Source organism: Falco peregrinus, chromosome Z (assembly GCF_023634155.1).
Source record: "Falco peregrinus isolate bFalPer1 chromosome Z, bFalPer1.pri, whole genome shotgun sequence".
NCBI classification, from domain to species: domain Eukaryota; kingdom Metazoa; phylum Chordata; class Aves; order Falconiformes; family Falconidae; genus Falco; species Falco peregrinus.
In genome coordinates, this window is record NC_073739.1 from 65,836,015 (window position 1) to 65,859,055 (window position 23,041).

General features: G+C 39.8%; 1 protein-coding gene across 2 annotated transcripts in view; it reads left to right on the forward strand.

The window, feature by feature from the left end:
* IL6ST (interleukin 6 cytokine family signal transducer) overlaps positions 1-22,505 on the forward strand; it is a 36,548-nt gene extending 14,043 nt beyond the window's left edge. Inside the window, exons 7-16 of one of the 2 annotated variants that reach the window (XM_055791002.1) lie at positions 3,570-3,729; positions 7,202-7,284; positions 8,466-8,685; positions 9,691-9,867; positions 10,418-10,519; positions 11,040-11,186; positions 12,133-12,273; positions 13,504-13,600; positions 15,505-15,586; positions 16,417-22,505. In XM_055791002.1, coding sequence (XP_055646977.1) covers positions 3,570-3,729; positions 7,202-7,284; positions 8,466-8,685; positions 9,691-9,867; positions 10,418-10,519; positions 11,040-11,186; positions 12,133-12,273; positions 13,504-13,600; positions 15,505-15,586; positions 16,417-17,142 — 1,935 coding nt within the window. In that variant the 3' untranslated portion in view covers positions 17,143-22,505. Of the gene's footprint in view, positions 1-3,569; positions 3,730-7,201; positions 7,285-8,465; positions 8,686-9,690; positions 9,868-10,417; positions 10,520-11,039; positions 11,187-12,132; positions 12,274-13,503; positions 13,601-15,504; positions 15,587-16,267; positions 16,355-16,416 lie in introns of those variants that run through there. The other variant, XM_055791003.1, reaches the window with a different exon arrangement.
* The last annotated feature ends 536 nt before the right edge of the window (positions 22,506-23,041 follow it).

Genomic DNA, 23,041 nt, shown 5'->3' on the forward strand with positions numbered 1-23,041 from the left:
TATTTCCCCTTTTAAAAATGGGGTTTATGTTTCCCCTTTTCCAGTCCATGGGAAACTCACCAGACTGCCATGACTTCTCAAACATGATGGACAGTGGCTTAGCCACCTCATCTGCCCATTCCCTCAGGACCTACGGATGCACCTCATCAGGTCCCATGGACTTGTGCGCCTCCAGGTTCCTTAGGTGGTCTCGAACCAGATCTTCTCCTACAATGGGTGGTTCTTCATTCTCCTAGTCTCTGCCTTTGCCTCCTGTGACTTGGGCAGTATGGCAGAAGCATTTGCTGGCAAAGACTGAGGGGGGGGGGCGGGGGCGAAGTGATTGAGTACCTCAGCCTTCTCCATGTCCTGGGTTACCAGGTCTCATGTTTCCTTCTAGAGAGGCCCCACATATTCCCTTGCCTGCCTTTTTTTACTGAGGTACTTAAAGAAACTTTCCTTGTTATCCTTGACATCCCTGGCCAGATTTAATTTTATCAGGGCTTTAGCTTTCCTAACCTGGTCCCTGGCTGCTCAGACAATTTCTCCGTATTCCTCCCAAGCTACCTGTCCTTGTTTCCACCCCCTGTAGGCTTCCTTTGACTTGTCCAGGAGTTTGTTGTTCATTCATGCAGGCCTCCTGGCATTTTTGCCAAACTTTCTCTTTGTTGGCATGTGTTGCTCCTGAGCTTGGAGGAGGTGATCTTGGAATATTATCCAGCTTTGTTATGCCCCTCTTCCCTTCAGGGCTGTATCCCATGTTACTTTGCCGAGCAGATCTCTGGAGAGGCCAAAGTCTGCCACCTGAAGCCCAGGGTAGTGAGCTTGCTGTGTGCTCTCCTTGTTGCCTTAAGGATCTCAAACCTCATAATTTCATCATCACTGCAGTCAAGGCTGCCCTCGAGCTTCATGTTCCCCACCAGCTCCTCCCTGTGGTGAGAAAAAGGTCCAGCATAGCACCTCCTATGGCTCTTCTGTCACTTCGAGAAGGAAGCTACCATCGGTGCACTTCAGGAACCTCCTTGATTGCCTGTGCCCTGCTGTGTTGTCCCTCCAATGGATATCAGAGTGGCTGAAGTCCCCCATGAGGACCAGGGCTTGTGAGCATGAGGCTACTCATACCTGTCTATAGAAGGACTCATCTGCTCTGTCTTCCTGGTCAGGTGGCCTGTAGCAGACCCTTGCACTATAATGTCACTTGTCCCCGCCCTCCCAATTTATCTGGCCTATCCATGAATGCTGTGATCAGCCGGGCTTTTGGCACAACTGACAGTACAGTTACATTGTGTTTTCTTTGTTGCCTTCTCTGCTGTCCTCCTCATCATGTTGCAGTATATTTTCTTTGTGATGTTTATTCTGTACGTGAAACATTTAGAACTTTCATAATGGTGAACTTTACTCTTCCTATACACACACAAAAATATTGATCTAAATGTCATTTAAAGCTTGGGCAAACTCTGTACAGTGCTGGGCAACTTTTTTGAATGTGCTGTACTGCCTGGGTCACAACAACCCCAATGCAACACTACAGGATTGGGAAAAGTGCCTGGAAAGTCACCTGGCAGAGAAGGAGCAGGGGGTGTTGGTTGACAGCCAGTTGAATGTGAGCCAACAGCATGGCCAAGAAGGCCAGTCGCATCTTGGCTTGTATCAGAAAGTGTGGCCAGCAGGAGTAGGGCAGTGATTGTCCCCCTGTACTCACACTGGTGAGGCCGCACCTCAAGTATTGTGTTCACCTTTGGACCACTCACTTCAAGAGGGACGTTGAGGTGCTGAAGTGTGTCCAAAGGGCAACAAAGCTGGTGAAGGGCCTAGAGAACAAGTCCTGTGAGGAGCAGTTGAGGTTACTGGAGCTGTTTAGCCTGGAGAAAAGGTGGCTCGGAGACCTCATCACTCTACAACAACCTGAAAGGACATAGCCAGGTGGGTATTGGCCTCTTTTTCCCAGGTTGGTCTCTTTTCCCAACAAGCCATAGGACAAGAGGACAATGGCCTCAAGTTGTGCCACGGGAGGTTTAGATTGGATAATAAGAACAATTTCTTCACTGAAAGGGTGGTCAAGCCTTGGAACAGTCTGCTCAGGGAAGTGGTTGAGTTGCCATCCCTGGAGGTATTTAAAAGATGTGTAGACGTGGCACTTAGGGACATGATTTAGTGATGGACTTGGTAGTGTTAGGTTTGCAGTTGCACTTGATGATCTTAAAAGATTTTTTCAACCTAAATGATTGTGTGATTCAATAAAATATGGTTATCCTGCATGCATGCCTTAAACCTGGTGCAGTCAGCGAACTGGAAGAGTAAGGAATATGCCTTACCTTTAGTGCAATATAATGTATGCATGTCATCAAGAGTTGTGGGGGGTTTATTCTGCATCAGTCTATGAACATATTTTCAACAGCTTCAGTTTTGCCTTCAAGCCTTCTCTCAGAGCAGCAGTATTCCAGAATCATTTTTTTGAGATCTTCCCATTTTTTGTTTCAGTACAGAGGCCCAGAAGTATTCTGAATTTCACAACTTGTTGCTTCTGATTTACTAAAATATGGTATTTGAAGCAGGTAGCATAACACAGCTGCTTGTGACTAATGTGGTGTGTTGGTTTGGAGGAACTGTGAGCTTTAGATACAGAAATTAATTGAGGTCACCTGTACTGATATTTTGAAGAGCACTGTCCTGCACAGCTTACTGCAACCTCAGGATCTGTTGATACGTAACCTAAGTCCCTTTAATTTGTCTTGCCTTCTTAAAATGTGCACAAGACCTTTGAAATAGTAACTCTTAAGACATCAGAGCTTGCTTAGCTGTGGTAAAATTTGACTACTATGACAATTCTTTGCACTCAAGATTAACCTCTTGAGTGTCCCACGTGTGTTTTAATCTGCAGTCATTCCTCTTGCAGGGTTGCTCACTATGAAAAAACCCTAATTACAAGTGAAATAACATGTGACACAGCCTCTGTGTGTGTGTTCCTGTGTCTGTTACTTACATCACACATTTGTTTCTATACATGTGCAGTAAGAATATTTTCTGGCATTCAGTTGTTAATCTGAGATAAGGAAAGAGCTTATGAAAATAAACTGATTTACTAGCCAAAGTATAAACTACTGTAAAACTGTTTCAATGTTAGCTAAATAACACTGTTCTGTATCTGTGGAAGCAATGTTCCTGGATTCTCTGGCTTGGTAGCAGGCTTCTGGCACCAGGTATTTTGCAATCAATAACCAAACAGATAACTAGCAAAGTTCTGAGGTGTGAGATGGGATATTACAGCAGTGAGTAGAGGAATTAAATGAGGAGAAGAAGAGGTAGACATAAACTAATTAAGAAGGAAAACAGAATATGAGAGGTTGTCCTGAGACAGCTGCTTGCCTGTTTTAGTATGTGTATCATAGTATACCTGGTAAATACAACTCTGATCCCTTACCAAACCATGGTTGAAAACTAAAGCTTTTGGAAATCAGAGGGGAGAACAACTGTGTTTTTGTTGGGTCTGTATACAGTGGGGAGCCTTCTTGTATTGGGGCTGTGGTAGCACAGAATTCAGCTTTACAGTTTTTGATCTGTGCCTCTGAAGTCTTTTTTTCCATTTACAGGTTCCTCCTGAAGATACAGCTTCACCAAGAACATCATTCAGCATTCAAGGGCTCAGACCCTACACAGAGTATGTCTTTTCAATTCGCTGCATGAAGGAAGATGGAGTGGGCTACTGGAGTGACTGGAGTGAAGAGAAAACTGGGGTCACCACTGAGGACCGTAAGTAATACATGAAAGTGAGGTACTGATTTTCAGATGTGTAAGTACTCATCAGAAGTCTGGCAGTAGCCAGCTGAAACTGTGTATCCTTACTTGAGCTGTTTGATTATGCATGCAGCAAGGGTCTCCTAAGTCACTTCCAGTACTGACTGACTTGACTCATGCATTCCAAGGAGCATGAGAATAGCTTCCCATAAAGCTGATCCTGGAGGTGCCCCTGAAAACAGCTAAAACAGGAGGTAGAGAAGAAAAGCTTCACAGAAAGTTCTGTTCTTGAAGTCTCTTAGAAGAGATGCAAGCTTTGTGCTTGTGTTCTTGTTCTGAAGTTATCCTTTGTAACTGAAACTATTCTGCCTGTGTGAAAATGTTGGTGGGTTTTGGTTTGTGGGGTGTTTTTGTAGGCAGACTGCCTTAGTTTATGAAAAACTTGGTTTAGGAGGCCATTAGAGAAAGTCATAGGCGAACAAGCATCAATAAGTATGAAATAAAAGATTTTAGTCATACAGTGTACATAGATGTCTTCACAAACTTGGTAAAGCAGTGATATGAAATCATGTGCATATAGGAAGTATAGCCTTCTATGCACTAAAGCATCTAAATAAAACACTCTGGTTTACTCTTAACTTGTCCCAAAGTATTCTGCATCTGTAACATTTCCTTGCTTGTCAGTCACTTACAGCAGCCCCTTCACTGTCTTGTACCCGCTTTGTTTGCAATATTCTGCGCATAGTAATCCTCGAGTCTTGTTGCTCATCAGTGATATGGTTGTCACTGCTGGGAGGCATAAGAAAGCAAATACTATATATAAACTTCTGACTTCAAGCAGGATTGAGTCTGTGTGGAAAACTGTTTTATTTTGGCTATATTTAATAACAAAAATCACCGTTCCCTTAGTTTCCCTTCTTGATAACCATTGGAGTTGTCATCTTGTAGATCTGGACTTGTAATATCCTGTCCCTTTGCTGTAGGGGGTGAACACTGAATTACTGCTATTGTGATTTCGTGAGGAAGACTTCTTACAGGCATCAGCTCTTCGGGGGCAGTATTTGGATCATGTTTAGTCTTGCACAAAATGCAAGCGGGATATATACAACTTCAAAGTATAAACAGATTACTGCTTGAGATACACAAAAGATAGGAAATCACTTATTTAAGCTTTAAGTTTCCAGCCCGGGCCAGGGGGGCAAAATGCTTAAAACCTCAGTCAGATGTCAACTTTGTGAAACAAATCCTCAGTATTGCAAAGTTTCTGTAGTGCATGAAGTATGTTTATACTACAACGAGCTCAGTAACTTGGCTGGTCTGTCAACTCCTTTGGATGCTCCAGTCAGCTGTTAAGACATTGTCTGTTTCCATTGAACTGTATATTGTGCAGGTGTGCTGTGTTGCCCTGGACTCGTTTGTATTCCTTCAGGACAGTGGCACTGAGACTGTTACACACTGTCTTCTAAGATCTGTATCCATTGCATTCCACAGCGTGTTTAACTTCATTGATTCCTTCTGATTGCTCACAAACACATGCATTGCTCAAAACGCATTGTGGCATTAAAGTAACTACATTGTGTTATGAAATTGTTACTCTTCACAGCTCAGGAAAATTATTACAGTATTTCCCCACTAGAGAGGCCTTGCTGTCCTGCAGGTTTGTTCCTAGTGGCAGAAGGCAGTCTCTGTACTTGAGTTGTGCCAAAACTGTTAGTTGAGTATGTTACAGCATTTCCTGTTACTGATTTTTTATTTTGTTCAGCTGTTTTGTTTTGCAGCATTTCATGACTTAGCAATTGTTGCAGAAACTGTAAACTTGTACAAAAGAAAGCTGCACAACAATAACTGAGCATATTTTTTTGGAACACTGACATTAAAATCACACCCATAGATTTGTTACAGTACAAAAAATCCTATTCTCAGATTGTGGATTGTTACATTTTTCCATTAACAGAACAAAAATATATGTAGTGTATATACACTGCACAATCTAGACCTATGCATTTGGCCTTTTAATTTGCTCTCCGAACAAAAGCCCCATGCTTTGATGTATAACTTGCCTTGGTCTGTTTTCCTCTTGTCATTCATCTGAATAGCACACTTAAAATGAACTGGAGCTAAACCACCTTTAATAGATGGTCAAGAGGTAACTAGTATCTTCTTGAATCTGAACTGGGTCAAGCCAAGGGTCTTTATATCTATCAGAGCAGGTTTGCTGCACAGCTGTGTATATTACAGTAATATGCACTGATTTCTGGGGCCTCTTGTATTATTAAAACACCCTCAAAGGGTTTTGACTTCAAAAGCCTCGTTGGTTTCCTCCTGAATCATCAGTAGCAGCAGCATTGGGAATCACTTGCTGATTTCTGACTTCAAAGAGAATTAAACAACGTGGGGATTTTATGTCTTGTTTTTTTCAGAAACCTGGCTATTGTCAGTTACAAACTCTTTTTCTTATTCTAGAGTTCTGAGGAGTCAAACTGCTTTAGCTTGGCTGTGTCCATTTCTGCTTTGATAGCCTGCAAGACTGGCTTTGTTTCTGGCCTGTACTGATCCTACTCCATGTGGAGCAAAGGAATAGACCTTCTGGTTGTGTGCTTGATACCCAGTAGGGTATCTTCTTCCCTCCACCTACTGCAAATATTTTGATACCTGTTTAGCTTCTTAGTCAGCCTGATTTTTTTTTCTTAGTCTTCTTCTTTTTTAAAAGTACTTTAGTCTTTCCTGCTTGCACTCGTTCTGGTCTCCTTACTGTAATAGCCTATCTATTTCTGAGTGCCTTCCAAGATGCCCTCTTCTTAAGCAGTTTATTTATTGCAGTGTTTCTATGCATGTCTTTAAATAGTTACACCAATACAGGTTTCATTGTTAGAACAGTGCTTTGCTTGGAGCTTAACTGCAGTGGGTCAGAAATCCTTCTTTGAATTTTTTACAGTACTGATGCCAGAAGGTGTTGTAGTACTGTACAAAAGTATTGCAGTTCCGTTACCCTTTTTATCATAGAGAATATAAAAACTTGAGGAATTCTGGCATTCCTTGTGAACTCTTCTGCACTTTTCTGGTTTAGGTGACTTGATATTGAGGGGTAGGGAGAGTGCTGGAGCTACAAGCCATAGCAAGGTTTGCAGTATACCTACAGACAGGGCTGTACCTCTGGACAAGGCTGCATGGTGTAGGTTTGGTTGTGCCTCACTCAGCATTGTCCTCTTGGGCCCAGTGTTGCAGATGCTCTGCATGTTGAATCTCAGTTATTTTCAGACTGTACACTTAGAGTGGAATTGGTGTTTTCCTTATCCTATCAGAAGTGTTTTCATGCAGGTGTTCCACTTACATACCAAGCATTATTTTTTGGAGGAACTAAGGAAATGAGTTTTGTGTATGCTTTTATAAAAAAAAAAACAGTGAGCATTTAATGATAGTCAAAGACTTAATTCAAACAAATGCACTAAAAAATACTTGCACTACTAAGCGTTGTTTGTTTCATCAGAACCATCCAAAGGACCACCCATATGGAGGGTCATTGATGCATCTTGCTCACCAGCTTCCTGGACTGTGCACCTGATGTGGAAGGTAAAGCAACATGCTCAACTGCAGGAGTTGAGCATTCTTTTAAGAACATGGGTTTTTAAGGGGCAGAGTTTACCTCAACAAACATGAGAACATAGCTGGGATAGTACAGGTTTTATTGACAGAAGTGACTTTAGTATTTCTATTATAATAGTTAGTTATGAAAAATTAAAAGTACGGATGTAGAGGCCATCAGTTAACTGACACACATCTGTGATCCAGAATATACAGAATTCACTTCTGGATTCCTGACTTGCTGTCTTCAAGCAGTCTGTGAAATTGGAAACTTTCACGTGAATAAAGTAAACCTTCATGTTACGGCTTCTGCAGTATCCTAAAACTTTTGTAACACTGTCTGGATAAGGGTACTCCAGCTGCAAAATCCATTAAGCCTAGAGCTGTACTAGAGACCAGGCATTAAATACTGCCTGTTTGTATGCAGTGGGCTTCTGTGTCTAGTTGGTTGATTAGTCTAGCTGAGAAAGTGAATGCAATTATGATCAGTCCCCATCTGCTTTCTTTTGGTCCATGAACTTCATTATATTTGAGCTAGCTGTGTTTTTATTACTTTTTCCCTGTTTCTAGGTGGCTTTTGTGAAGCTGCATGTGTATTGATATAGCATCATTTTCTGATGTAACTTGTGTGCCATGTGGCCTTTCTGACATTATTTAACTTAGAATTGGAAAACTGGTGTTACTTTACAGTTTCAACAATTTTCTTTTGTGTTATCTGAAAACTAATACCGTTACACAGAAACATTTTATTTTCTGTGTTATCTAATGACACAGAAACAAGTATTTTTCCATGTATAGTAAAAGAAAACTACTTGGGCTGTTTTGCATTCGGGTTCAACACAGCTGAAGACATGAGATTCTGTTTATGTCATTGTTGTAAAGTCACATAAAATTCAGGTTTTATCAACACTTGTTCAGCAATCTTTACAGAATAGCTTTTATTAGACTGTGAGCCAAGAAAAAGAGGATCTAAACCAGAAGTAGTTCTGGAAGTTAGTACATTACAGAAATGAATATGGGTTATTTGCACGTCCCTTTAATGCGCAGCTATCTGATCTATGTAACTTGTCTCACTCTCAGACTTGTAAATCACACATCAAAGACAAGAAAGGTTCAGTCACATTTGTTCAGTATCAATATAATCAAAGATGTGTTTCTGTTTCTAATAGCCGTTGAAGCCATTTGAAGCCAATGGAGTAATCTTGCAGTATGAAGTGACTGTCAAAGCTAAATCATCTCCTTCCAGTCCACCAGAGAAATACAATGTTAATGCCACCAACCTTACATTAAAGCTGCCGAATGGAACTTATGAAGTGACTGTGATTGCCCATAACAGAGCTGGGGCATCCCCTCCATCAGTTTTACTTATCCCAGCAAGTAATTCAAAAGGTTAGTGTCCTAATAACATCTCTTTCAAATACATCTGTATGGCTTTTGTTATAAAAAAATACTCAGTGTTGTTAAATTATACTTCAATTATGAGTCCACATCAAAGGTTTATGTACTCACACCTTCATTTGAAGCTAGGTGTGCTATTTTGAAGTTCTTTTTGATGCCTAGAGTTACTGTGTGCTGTATTCCCTTGTTTCTCAGCATAGTAGGCATTTTTGTTTTCTTTTTAAGAAAGCAAAGGGTGGGGGAAGCAAGCATCCTTCACTTTATGTATACGCCATCTCGCCATTGTTCTGCTTTCTGATGCAGGCAGGAATTTTTTTTCCCCTGCCCCTTTCTTTTGTCTCAGTCTCATTCTTGCCGGTTTTCAGTGTCTGTTCATGTTCATTTTTCTTACGTTCTTTTCATTGTGCAGCAGTAGCAACTACAGGCTGGTTTCTCCATACTTACAGCCTCCTTGTAGACAATCCAAACGCCACCAGGATAGGAAGCAAAAAAAAAGGAATATGGACAGATGTTCGTTTTAGTGTAAACACCAAGGGAGAGCCACAAATTCTAAAACTATTGGATGAACTCATTAAGGGTATGTTTCAGACAGAGTAGCATTGCAGCCAGAAGTACTAGGTAAGGTAGGTGAGTATGAGGATTAGGATGGGAATTTAAAGTGTCTCAAGGTTTGATTGCTCTCTAAAATAGACCCTTTCTTTTGGAAGAAACATAGCATCTCTTTAATGCAATACAGCAGCTTACTCTGAGTGCAGAGAAGCTTAGTCTAATTCTAGTTTTTTAAATAGCCTAATAATGCTTATTTTGGACCTGATAAAAAGATTTAGACATAAGCTTCCAATCTTCAGAAAATGGCTTTTACATTTACCTAAATTCTGCCAAATTGTCACCATTACAATAACCCCAAAGTATCCATATTTGACAAATAACTATTATTATGAATATCTAGGGGAAGAACTGCAATATTTATTACTATTCTGTTTTCTGTCATTGCAGCTCCAGTGAAGAATGTTAGAACACTACCTAAAGATGGCAAGTTGTGGGTAGAGTGGACTGCTCCTAACAGTTACGTTCTTAAATATGTGATTGAATGGTGTCTGGTGTCCAACAGCTCAGACTGCATCATAGAATGGCAGACCGAACCAGGAAGTGTTCAAGAAACATACTTAAAAGGTATTTGGCTCGTAAATCTACAAATATTTGTAGAACACACTAATAACCCAAGTATTATTCTCAAAGTAAGGAACATCTCATGTGGACTAGAATTTTACTGTAGGACAGGAATCTGGGATAACGCTGAGGGCATCTCTTGGTTTATCATGAGTGTGGAAGTCTGTATGTTTTTATCAAATACAAAACTATCTAATCTGTGGTTTGACATTTACATTATGTAACAGCAAGGGGTTTATCTATGTTTTGGTTTTAGTCTTCTCATTCTTGGAAACCATTAAAGTAGTAAAAAGACTAAGTGCTTTCAAAATCAAATTATTTGATCCATCTTTCAGTTCAAACAATGAGACTGGATCAGCTTTACAGGTTTATTGTTCATTTAGTTAATATTTTGGAGCAGTATATCAATGAGCTCCAGAAAGATAGTCAGCTGCATTAAATAAAAGTGCCTCTAATAAATCAAAATCAAGAATCCCGTATCTGAAGTAAATGAGAAGGGTGGTGAGGAGTTTCGCTGTCTGTGAAACAATAAATTTTAAATTCTTTTTATTAGGTGGTATAAAGCCGTTCAAGTGTTACTTGATAACTGTGTACCCTTTATATGCTGATGGTCAGGGAAGTGGACAGTCTGTGAAGGCTTATCTTCAGCAGGCTCGTAAGTATAAAACAGTCATCTTGGAGCACATAAACTAATCTATTGACTAAAAATTAAGACCTTTGCTTTAATGTGGACTATGTAATGAGAACTGGACCTACGCTTTAGGGTCATCTGACATAATTGATCTTTTCTCATCTATTAACATCTATTCTGCTTATTTACATCAGTTAGGATTTAAGCAGATGTCTGTGGCTAACTCCCTTTTTCCAATCTTTATCAGATAATTTGGTGTGATTTTGTTATTTTATTGGTTTAATAATATTACTATGCTGACATTTTAAATTTCAAGTATAAAGCAAAGACTAATTAACTTGAAGATTTCATGTGATCTGCTGATTAGTTTTTTCCTTTTTTTAAAACATCTCGAGTTGCTATGTTGTCTGAAAACAATGCTTTGCAGATGAGCTAGCAGCTATTCCCTTGAAATTTTTATGCAGTAGGAATTCAGTGCTCATTTATTAACTGCTTCTGTGGGTGTAAGGGTGCCCAACAAACTAATCTTCATCTGTCATTACAGGTCCTTCAAAAGGACCAACCGTTCAGACAAAAAAAGTAGGAAAAGCTGAAGCTGTGTTGACATGGAACCATCTCACAGTGGATGAACAAAATGGATTTATCAGAAGTTACACTATTTTTTACAAAACTATCGATGGAAATGAAACAGGTAATGGAAGGCAGAGAATTGGTTTGTGGCATTGAAGTATTCCACCTGTCTCGTTCCTAATATGTGTTACTGGAAAAAAAGGTACAGAATTGAGTGTGGCTGACAGTTTGTTCTGATGACATAAAGCTGGTGTCTGAGGTGTAGCTCTCCTCCACACCGAACAGATAAATCCCTAAGAAAGAATTCAGCCCATTTAGTCTGTGTGTAACAGGGTACTGAGTTTAGTTTCTGAAAGCTGATTTGAAGGTCTTGTGCTCCCATCTTTCTATCTAAATACAGGGTGAGATGGTGGTATAGGAAGATGAAGCTAGACCATTCAAGATGTAAAGGAGTTATCTACATTTAACTATGATAAAAACTTGGAAAGAAAAGGGGGTGGTGTAGGTGGATTTTAATCCTCCTGGCTCTCTAAATCAGTACATTACTGATGCAAAACACCTTGTTTGAAGTGCATTTTAGTTCTGTGTGGTATGACCTGCTGGCATAAGACAGTGAGCTAACACTCTCAGAAGTTGGGGTGTTTTTTTAGATTTCTTTAAATTGGAGGAGCCCCCTACTACTTGTTATTTCTTGATAACAATTTTTTTCTAACTAATAACTAGGTATTTCTAGTTCACCATGTATTGTGCTTATTAGAGACCTTTGAGCCTCAGCTTTATTACTAGTTTAGTTTGTAGCTACATTCTACAAAGCAGGGGGAACTGCACAGGATGTGTACACATAAAATATCATCAAGAAGGAGAGTAAATTCAAACACTTGAACAGAAACAAATGAATCCCAGCATTTGTTGTACAAGTTTGTAGTCTCTGCTGTATTTTCCGTACAGCCATGCATTTTACTGAAACTGTCTTGCACATCTGAAGATACGATGACCTAATGCTGTTGTGTTTTTGGAGACCTAATAAATTGTACAGAAGACTAATATAATTTTTTTCCTCTCTTTAGCTGTGACAGTGGATCCTTCCAAGACAGAGTATACCCTTTCTTCTCTTACCAGTGACACACTGTATACTGTGCGGATGATGGCATATACAGATGAAGGAGGCAGGAGTGGTCCTGATTTTACATTTACTACACAAAAATTTGGTAAGGAAGAGTGGCATAATTAGTAGAAGTAGTGTTGCAACTGCATAGCAAGGCTCTGCAAGATGTGATAGGAGGGGAAGATGATTTTAATGTAAAAGAAAAATTTTTCAGTTGCAATCATGTTCACAAGGTGTGTAATATCCAGGTAGTTTGTTTGGTACTCAGAGGTAGCTTAGTCAGGGTTTCTTCTGATTGTACAGAGGATGAACTGTCTTCTGCAGGTCTCCTGGATTGCTCTTCTGTGTTGGCAGACATGCTGTGTTTGGGTGTGTGTTTTGTATGCTTTAGGTTATAGTATTCTTTTGCCTAGCCCTGTGTGAGTCATTAGCATTTAGTCAGTGCCCTTGTCTTCTCTTCTGGTGTCTGATGGCTCCTACCCTGCTCTTAAAGAGCCCAGAGACTGTTCTAATCTGAAGGGTGATTGGGATCTGCTGTCCTGAGAAGCTGCACATGTGTTCTGGAATCTTCACCTGCTAATCTATGTGGCAGTCAGCACATGCCATTTCTTACACCACTTCCTGAGGTTCCACATTCTCATTCATATCATTAGTTTGCTACAGTTCTCTACAGAGACTCATTTTGAAGAGTTACATTTATATGCCAGCTTGAGAGAGGGCTTCCTGTTTGTAAGGGCAACATTAACTGAACTTAGCTGTGGAAAGCACTTTACATTTAGCAGGGGTATTGTTGGTTTTTTTCCTGTATGGTGTTACTCTTCCCTAAACATTCTGTAAGGTTTACTTAAGAATATGTATAACATTGGAAGGAATACATAACAGTAATGCAACCTGAAGTGTTTGCACAGGATATTTTTATGTACAGAATAAGCTGATGGATGATGTGTGACTTCGCTTGCATTACTTACTTGACTGTTGACGTTACAGCAGCCAGTAAGGCTCTGAAACACCTGGACCACAGATGAATTCACATAGATGTTATTGTCATATCTGTCCAAACTGTAAAATTACTTGCTTTGTCAGTGTTGCAGCTTCTAGGGCAACCTATGTTTTTTGTTGATGCAAGGCATTAGATTGCTGAGACAGAGCGTTTCATGTTTTCACCAACAAGTTCTTTTCAAATGATGAAAAGGTTCTTTTGAAGGTGAAGCTTAAGACTTCCATGCTGCATGTGTATTCAGTTTCAGATTCTCCCTGTCCCTTTGGAAATGTGTGATGCTGCTGAGTTCCTTAAATGCTGAAGTGGGCTATAACGGCTTCTCTCTTTCTTCAGGGAAAGGAGAAATTGAAGCCATAGTTGTACCTGTGTGTCTAGCATTCCTGTTGATTGTGCTCCTTGGAGTTTTGTTTTGCTTCAACAAACGTGACTTGTAAGTATTAATGAAGTCTTTCTCTTAGGCTTCTGATATTTCTGAGCATAATAGATGGCAATAATTCAATACAAAAAAACTAAATAGTTTGCAGTTAGATCAGAAAAAGAAGGTAAAACATACACACATTGATTGGTGATAACACTTTTGTTTCCTTGAGAAATCGGGACCTCTTCTGATACTAATTTCTTACTGTAAACAATTAGCACACAAACTAAACATTCCATGACTTAATCCTGCAAGAACATTCTTGCTGTTCTTGCTAGAGCGGTCAGGGTTAGGCTTGTTAGGTTTTGATCAGGATATACTGTCTGTGTTTTCTTAGTCATATTATAAGAGCAGAATGATGTCCCTAGTGTGAAGTGCTGGCTGTGTTTGAGCTACTTAATTACAGTGTTAGCAAACTTCAAGCTTTACAGCCAAAAAAATTAGGCAGACCTCTTATTTATCTACCTTGCATAACCTCAGTCAAACTCTGTGCCTTTTTACTATCTGCAGGAAAACATTCTGCCTCCTGTTCCTTCTACCCCATAGGGCTTTAGCTGAGAGCTTAGTGCTGAAGTGTTTTCCTTGGCCAAGGTGTAGCACTGCTCCAAAGTCCTCAGTCAGCTATCTTGCAGGGTTCTTCAGAGTTCTCCTACAGGGGATCTGTTGTTGGAGCCTGTTCATAAAGAGCAGGATAGATGCATCAGTTTCAAAGTTTGTTTGATTGGAGGTGATTTATCTACAGAAACTTCTATGGTTGAATAACAATCATTACATTCTTAAACTTAAGAGTTCATAGTTAAAAAAAACCAAGCAAGTTTTTCTTCAAATATTTTCACTTTGTTTCTAGCTCTGAGGTTGGCTTAGATTCCATGTTCTGGCTGAATATGACCCAGCAGTGTACCCAAGTTGCTAAGGAGGCCAACACCATCCTGGCTTGTGTCAGGAACTGTGTGGCCAGCAGGGCTGGGGAAGGGATTGTCCCCCTGCACTGGGCACTGATGAGGCTACATGTCGAATCTTGTGTTCAGTTTTGGGCCCCTCACTGCAAGAGACACATTTTGATGCTGGACTGTGCACAGAGAAGGAAGATGAAGCTGCTGAAAGGTCTGGAGGACAAGTCTTATGGGGACTGGCTGAGGGAACTGGGGTTGTTAAGCCTGGAAAAAAGTAGACTCGGAGGAGACCTCATCACTCTCTACAGCTACCTGACAGGACATTGTAGGCAGGTGGAGGTAGTTTCTTCTCCCAGATAAGAAGGGATAGGACAAGAGGGAATGGCCTCAAGTTGCACCAGGGGAGTTTTAGATTGGAGATTAGGAAAAATTTCTTCACCAAAAGGGTGGTCAAGTATTGGTACAGGCTGCCCAGGGAAGTAGTTGAGTCACCATCCTTAGAAGTATTTAAAAGATGTGTAGATGTGGCACTTGAGGACATGATTTAGTGATGGACTTGGCAGTCTTGGGTTAACAATTGGACCTGATGACCTTAAAAGTCTTTTCCAACCAAAATTATTAGATACTGGCAACTGTGATACTCATAGTTATCTTAAAGAAGCAGCAGTGTATTTTTTTTTTATACTGACATGCATCTGACTTTACCTAAAAAAATTGTTCTGTAGATTATAGAGTGCTATAAATTTGAAAATCCCTCACTAAACATTACTGTTTGTTCGTTTGCCTCAGTGTTGGATGGCCACATCTAATGTGTGGAGGAGTTAAGTGCAGTGCTGTGTTCTGCTAACTAGTACAACTTCCTACAGAGATGTAAAGCATAGCAGGAAGCATTCCTATTTGGAAATATTCTTGCAAAATTACTGTCTAAGGGAGTGGTGTACTGGATTATGCCCTACTTCCTATCAACATAGGAATTCTGGGACTGCAGCTTGTAATTTTATTCCTTTTTTTAATCCTTTACAGAATTAAAAAGCATATCTGGCCTATTGTCCCTGATCCATCCAAGAGTAATATTGCTCAGTGGTCTCCTCAAGTTCCAGCTAAGGTAATACTCGTCTTTCTTCCTAGTCCACAAGGTTTCAAATAAACTAACCAGTGGGAGTCTTGTGTTTTCTAGCACACATTTCAAGGAAAAATAACCCTGGATGTTAAGTTTCATGACTGTGATACGATATGGTTAGAAAATGTTATTGCATTATTACATTCAGTGTTAAAAATACATGGCCCATAGGAAGTTCACAGCATAGAGCAGGCTTTAACATTGTGAATTATATTCAGTTTACTGGTTAGGAGGGTCAAGTCCTAATTATTTTACTCATTCATAGGAAATCACGATTAAGTAAACAGAATTCATGATTCCCTTTCTTAAAACCCTGAAATTACTTGTTTGCGTAGTTGTCGTGAATGAGAGAAAGCTCTAAGAGTTCCTCATGAATGAGGTGGCAGCAAAATACATGCCCCATGTGGGGTGAATGACATAGCAAATTCTGTTTGATAAATTGTGGCTGAGTTGTATTCAGTCAGAGCTTTTATTCATACATTATTGGAAGTAATGTATGTGTAGCTCTCAACATAGATTGTTCCTGTGCTGCACAACAAATGGTTCTATGTTTACAGGTCATAAAAATAATTAGAGCAAAACTTGCGCACCTACTATGCCTTTAGAATAGCTGCATAATTAAGACTTTGTATTGGAAACATAGCTACATCCTTCATTTTCTAACAGATGCTTTGGAGATACTGCCAGACTTAGTAAGAAGAAAATGTATATGAAGAAACTCAATACAATTACAGAATAAAAGTTCAGATATTTGATGGGGGTTTTGATTTTTAACATAAACTTCCTCTTGGGCAACATCTATCTCTTTCTTCCAGCATAACTTTAGTTCCAAAGATCAGATGTACCCAGAAGGCAGCTTTACAGATGTAAGCGTCGTAGAAATAGAAGCTGATGACAAGAAGTCTTTTTCAGAACAAGATCTGAAACCCTTTGACTTGCTTAAAAAGGAAAAAAGTACTTCAGAAGGGCACAGCAGTGGTATTGGAGGATCCTCATGCATGTCTTCTCCTAGGCAAAGCGTCTCTGACAGTGATGAAGGTGAAACTACACAAAACACTTCAAGCACTGTACAGTATTCAACTGTAGTACTTAATGGCTACAGAGACCAAACACCTGTACAAGTCTTTTCAAGGTCTGAGTCAACTCAGCCACTGCTAGATTCAGAAGAGAGGTCAGAGGATCACACGGGAGGAGGTGACAGTACAACACAGAGGCAGCAGTATTTTAAACAGAATGGTGGTCAGGATGAAACCAACACAGACAGGCCATGCTTTGAAAGAACAAAGCAAATTACTTCTGCTAATGAGGGGGATCTTGTTGGATTTGCACAACTGCAGATCTTGGGTCAGAGTTCACAGCCGTTGGGCCTTGGGCTGGATAAAAGTACCCAGGAAGCTGCTCTATCAGATATTTTACAGACAAGTACTGAAGGACAAACTGTGAGACCTGAAACAGTGGAAGGGAATCCACCATCAGCTGATGAAATGCCAAAAAGTTACCTCCCACAGACTGTGAGACAAGGAGGCTATATGCCTCAGTGAGAGAAGACTGGTTGTGTTTAGGCCTTCATTAGTGCCTGTTCACACTTTCTCCTGTGTCTCTGATAAACTAAGCTAGGTATTTTTATCTGAATGCAGATTGAAATACTGAAATTAAGTGAAGAGTAATTTGACAGAGTACAACAAGGACTCTGTTTTTGTGGAAAATTTGCAGTCCAGACCTACTGGAGACTGATTTACGCACTACATAAAATCTTTTGTCTGGATAGCTGGGGTTTTTGTGTCTTGTAACAGATTTACATGATTGAAAATGGCAAGTTTCAATTATCACATCAGCTGATAGACCTCCTAGAAGAAAAGTTCTGATTTGTGACAGTGTACAAGCCTAAAAAGCCAGCTTTAGCTGCTTGGAGCGTCTTTGTGCTAAAGTAAGACTGAAGCTTAGTATTCTAACATGGAAGAATACTTGTCATGGACTTTTCAGTAGCTTGATTCACTTTCTGAATTTTGACTTGGCCCAGTGTCTCAGTTTCCAGCTTACCAGCCATGCAAATCATGTTCGTCCCTGTTGAAAAATTATAAAAATTAAATAGAACATACTATGGTCTGCAAATAAGAAAATACAATGATTGCTTGACTCTGAATGCTACTATAATAATTGATATTCTGCCTACATTTAGATATGTGTGCACATGAATTAGATAATAATTTGGCCTAAAAATGTGCCTTGCAGCTTGACACAGCAGTTCAGTCTCATTTTCAGAAGTTCAAAAATCCAGATGGAAACACAGATTGAGAGTCGTTTAAAGGCTTTGTACCCAAATTACTGTCTGATTATACTGTACCTCTCTGGTCATAAAAACTGCCTTTGTTTAATAAGTGCACCTTTGCTGTAGATGGCTTGAGAGGCAAGTTAGAAGCTGTAAGTTTTTAACATTTTTCTAACTGGTCAGGAGAAAGGGAATATGACCTTCTTCCTGAGTGACTACAGTGATTAGTGTGCTGTAACCTCACTGCTAATGCTGCAGGACCTTGAAACTGAAAGCAGTAGAAAACAAAGCATTTAAGTCATTGAAGCTCTCAGAAGGAAAAAAACAAAACCTATACCCTGAATTTGAATGTTATTGGTAGTGTGTATCTATTAGCAATCATGAGCCACATATAACACATGGATTTCAGGAAAAAAGTAAGGAATTTTATCTCTCACTTCTTCCCTGTTCACACAGTTTGCATTTTATTAAAGAAGATACATATCTCTCAGACTTCTTCCCAAGAAAAAATTTAAAGAAAAATGAAATTACATTAAAATAAACCCCTTCTCCAATCATAAATAGAAATTCGATGGCACTCTTGTAGATTTTAATTTTTTTAACAACATTAGTCTAGTCAGCTTTTTAATTTGACACTAAGAAAACCTTAATTCAAGACACTAAATGCTGTGGTGTGAGAATAAAACAAGGGTTTTATTTCTCCTTCGGCAAAAGAGCTATGTATTTAATACCATGTGTAAGCTTGTGTGCTGGAATCTCTAGTGCTACTGTTCTGCAAAGCACTTGCTAAAGGCCCTGGAAAGGCAGGTGTCAGTATCATTTCAACTTCCCTTGTCCTTGTCTGCCAGCTTGCATGGAAGGACAAGTTTATGTATAAATATTCACACAAATTTGTCTTCTGCTTTTATTACAAAGAAATTCAATGCTGGAGTGAGTTCATAAGATTACCTCTTGGGAGTCTGGACTACTTAAAGCAGAGGAAGAATGCAGAATCTTTAATAACATTTCAGTATTCCATGGTTCCTTTCCCTCAACAATGTTTTTTTGGATCTGGGCTCTTTTTTAAACTAAAAAGCTATGTTGTAGCTTACTATAACTAAACCTTTCTTCAAACCAGTCCACTTCCTTTTTTCCCTATTCCACCTCAGCACTTTCAAACACCCTTGCAGAAGACAAGGGCATGATGAAAACTATGCTGTCATGAGACAGCAGAGACCATCTTCCATTTTCTCAGAGGTTGAATGAGCATTTCTTGGAATTCCTCTTAGAAAATAATAGCAGTTACTTTATTGGGGGATGGTTCACCTTCTCTATGCAAACTTCATGCGGACTGTAGAAACCACAAGTAAAAGGGAAAGTCGCTGTTGAGCAGTGTGTGTGCTTATTAGAACTAACCTGCAGCCACATGCATCTAATCCACCTCCTGCTCATCTTTGAAGTATTGTGAGCCACAACCTGGCTACTTAGTCTGAACATTGCTTCAGAGGCCTGGATGTTTTCAAAAACATGCTGATGATTTTTTTTAAAAAATGTTTTTGTGATCTAGTAACAATAACTTTTGATAGCATACATCATATGTGAGGGACAGCTTGAGTTATTCCTGAAGTTGCTATTTGCCTTTCAGTTGTGTGAAGGGAAGGCATGTTCTTCTCAGTTGGTGTTAATCATGGACCATTTCCAACTTTAGTGTCAAGAGATTCTCATTTTTAAAGGTCTCTGCAAATCGGGAGTTCTTGCCTGTCACTTAATGGCATCTTTCTTTGTTGTTTATGAGCTAGTGTTAATGAACTCTCACAGAATCATACAGGAGAGTATCCTAGGGAGACTTCTGTCTATCGGGCAGAATTATATTCTTTCAGGCTTGTGCATTTATCTAGGGCTAAAATACTAAAGACTAAGCAGGAGATACTGAGGGGTGAACAGCTTGTAGAAGTCACAATACAAGTAAGTAACAGGTTTACAGCTTGTTAATAAACCTATGTGCCAAATACTGTATCATGCAGTGTTCAGAGTTTAACAGTTTTATACTTTGGATCATAACAATCCAATTGTATCAAATAGTTGCCTACAGGTTTTTAGAGTGTCTGTAATGTAATTATAGCAATCCACTGAAATTCTCTGAACTTGGCCCTAAGATAGTAATTAAAAAAGCTTTCTCTCCCCATCCCCCCAGCCAATTATTATGGTGCACTTTACAAAATTAATAAAGGCATTATTAAAATAAAATCACACTTAAGTATTGACACTTTCATGTCCATCTTGATTTTCTGGAATGGAATTTTTCAGGTAGGGGTAGGAGAATATTTTTAAAGACCTTGTTACTTTCTTGGCAGAAAAGGGAGGCTAGTAGAAATACACAGTATTTTTCCTGTATTACCATGTTTGAAACATGTCTGAAGTGCAGGCTGGCTAACTGCTCTGTTCACAAGAAAGTGAATATATTTATCCTTGTAGTTCTGTTGTGGTTCTTTTGGAACAGGGGTTGTTTCTGGGGTGTGGTGGCATACTTTCAAGGTGGATAGTCTGGGAATATCCTCTTATTAAACTGTAGCGAAAGTCCTGGGATTATGTTCCATGTGCCCTACTATAATAAACTAAACTGCCTGTTAAGCCTTAAACCTGGCAGCACAAAGCACAGCAGAATTTAAACTGTTGTGGAGTGTTTGTGACAGGCATGTGCCTATCTGTGCTACAGCAGCCTAGCAAAATGCAAGTTATCAGGACTGGAAAAAACTTTGGCCCTGAGAGGAGGAAGTAGTTTTCATATGAGGGCTGAATCCTGTTCTTGAGCACATGAGAAGGCCTGTGGCCTGGGTTGGGGTTTGCAGCTTTAGCTTTGACTGTAAATCATGAGCACCACCAGATGGTTAAAACTTACATTAGTATGCCCAGTGTGTGGTAATCACCATGCTGATTGAACTTCAGTAACTGAACTTGTTTAGTTAGTGCCAGGTCTGAATACCCAAGACCCACATCGATATATGCTGATATGGTATTGACTTCTTAGTGGGATCTGAAACCCCAAAGACTATCAAATTGTTGATAGTCAGCTCCACTCCAGGATATACACATTTTAAATTGTAATTTATCTGCATTAAATGGGACTAAATATACTGGTTTATTTTCCCTGAGGCAGTTGTTACAACTAAGTTTAACTGTTATTTGGATATATTAACTATGTCAAAAAGTTCTCCTGACTGATAGACTGTAAAACTTCATTAATACCCTGTAACCTCTTGTCTGTTTGCTAGGATGGATACATATAGCTATTTTAAATTCCAAGCATTACTCTTAATGTTATTTGGAAGCAGTTTATAACAAAAATGTTGAGTCTTGTCACAAAACAGCCATTTGGGAATTACAGCCAACTGCAGAGTCTTCAGCTTAGCTCTTGATCAAGAAAACTGTGGCAAAGTGGAGGTTTAAGTGCAAAAGTCTGGAGAACAGTAAAATTATGTATCTGGCATTGGACTCAGAATTTCCTATTTCTTTTTCTTAAAAGTGAAAGGATCAGTTAAGAAAGATGAAGCTGAAATGCATATGTGTGTTTGCTTTCACTGTTGTTTCCTTTGTAGCACTTGTGCAATCTGAGCCATTCCTAAAAATGAAAGCAGTGCTGACTTAATGCACAAGGATGCATTTTTAAGGCCACAAGATCTGATACAAACACATTTAAAATTACCAACAAAGGGCCAGATCTCAACAATTGTCCACTTCCCCCCTCTCTTAATTTTAGTGCCGAGAGAGGGTGGGCAGTAAGTGCCTCCCAGAATGCAGCCTTAGCCAGTACTTGCCTTTATTTGCAAGGACAACCTTGAAGGGGATATATGCAATAAAGTCACTGATACTCTGCAGAAGCACACTTCTGTAACAATAGATGAAAAACACATTTGGCACAACTGTCGACAGACAGCTGGAAAGCTCCACGTCCTCCTACTCGGACCGAAGCATCTTCTGCACCACTCATCAGCTGTTCTCCAACAACTGCAGGCACAGTAGACGAGTGTTGTCTGCAGTGCTGAAACTGGTAACTTCTATTGCTTTTCTTCATATCAAAGCACATTCTTTAATGGATCCAGTCAACTTGCCATGTTTTTTTAACACGCCAGTCTTGTTTACAGTATCACATATAGCCTGACACTTTGATACGGTTGGGGTTGAGGAATCTGCGATCTTTAAGTTACTGGTCACCGAATGTTGCTGTGCTGATACATGCATCTGGGTAAGCGGAGGCGTGGGACATGGGGATAGACATACTAACAAGGAAAGTGCCTTGATGCTGGATTGGATGGCTAGTGAATGTAAACATTGAGTCAAATTTTGCTATGTACTTAAAGTAGGTATGGCTGATTAACCTACTGGTGATTTGAATGCCAGCTTTAAAGGGCTTGTATACTCTAGCCAGAGGTTAAATTTGTAAATGCTGCATAAGCTGTCTCTGTATGGAAATGTGTTTTAATACCAGTACTCTATCTTGATTCTTTTGCAACCTGCATGTTTATTGTCATATAAACTCTGCTTTCTACAATTTACTTCATGGTCAGTTTTGAATGTCTTCCTCTGTTACCCAACTGAGCCTGAATGTTGCATTTGTCTAGTACATAATATATGAAAAGAAAACAAAATTCCATACTTGCCTTGTGTGCTGGAGTCAGTGTTTTGTAAGGCTGACTTAAGTAGTAACTACAGAAGGAGAAGAGCCTGGGCACTAATAGGCAAGAAATGGAGAGACATACCCAAGGAGATATATGACCATGGTATACCAAGACAAAAGGCTGCCCAGCTAGGTATATGGGCGAGTTCAGCAGCAGGTGAATGCTCCTCAGTCCTCTCTGTAAATTGCTCCTGTAAATAGGTGTCTGCTATGAGTGATTGACCTGTCTCATGGTCACTGTCGTAGCTACCCAGCTCTGTTCCTGCAGCTGGCCATGGGTGTGCGTGTTCTGTGCTCAACGGTCACACCAGGGAAGTGGTGGCCATGTCTGCCTGCAGCTCCATCCTCTGAAGATATAGGACTGGTGCTCCAGGCAGGCTTGTTTAGGTCATTTGAAAATGGGAAGAATGTCCAAAAATCCAGTTGTAAGGAACAGTGTGGGAACAAGAAGGAGAGTATAATGCTGTACCTCTGACATTGCTCTCAGTCTCACTTGGGTTTGGTTCTTTTGTTTCTG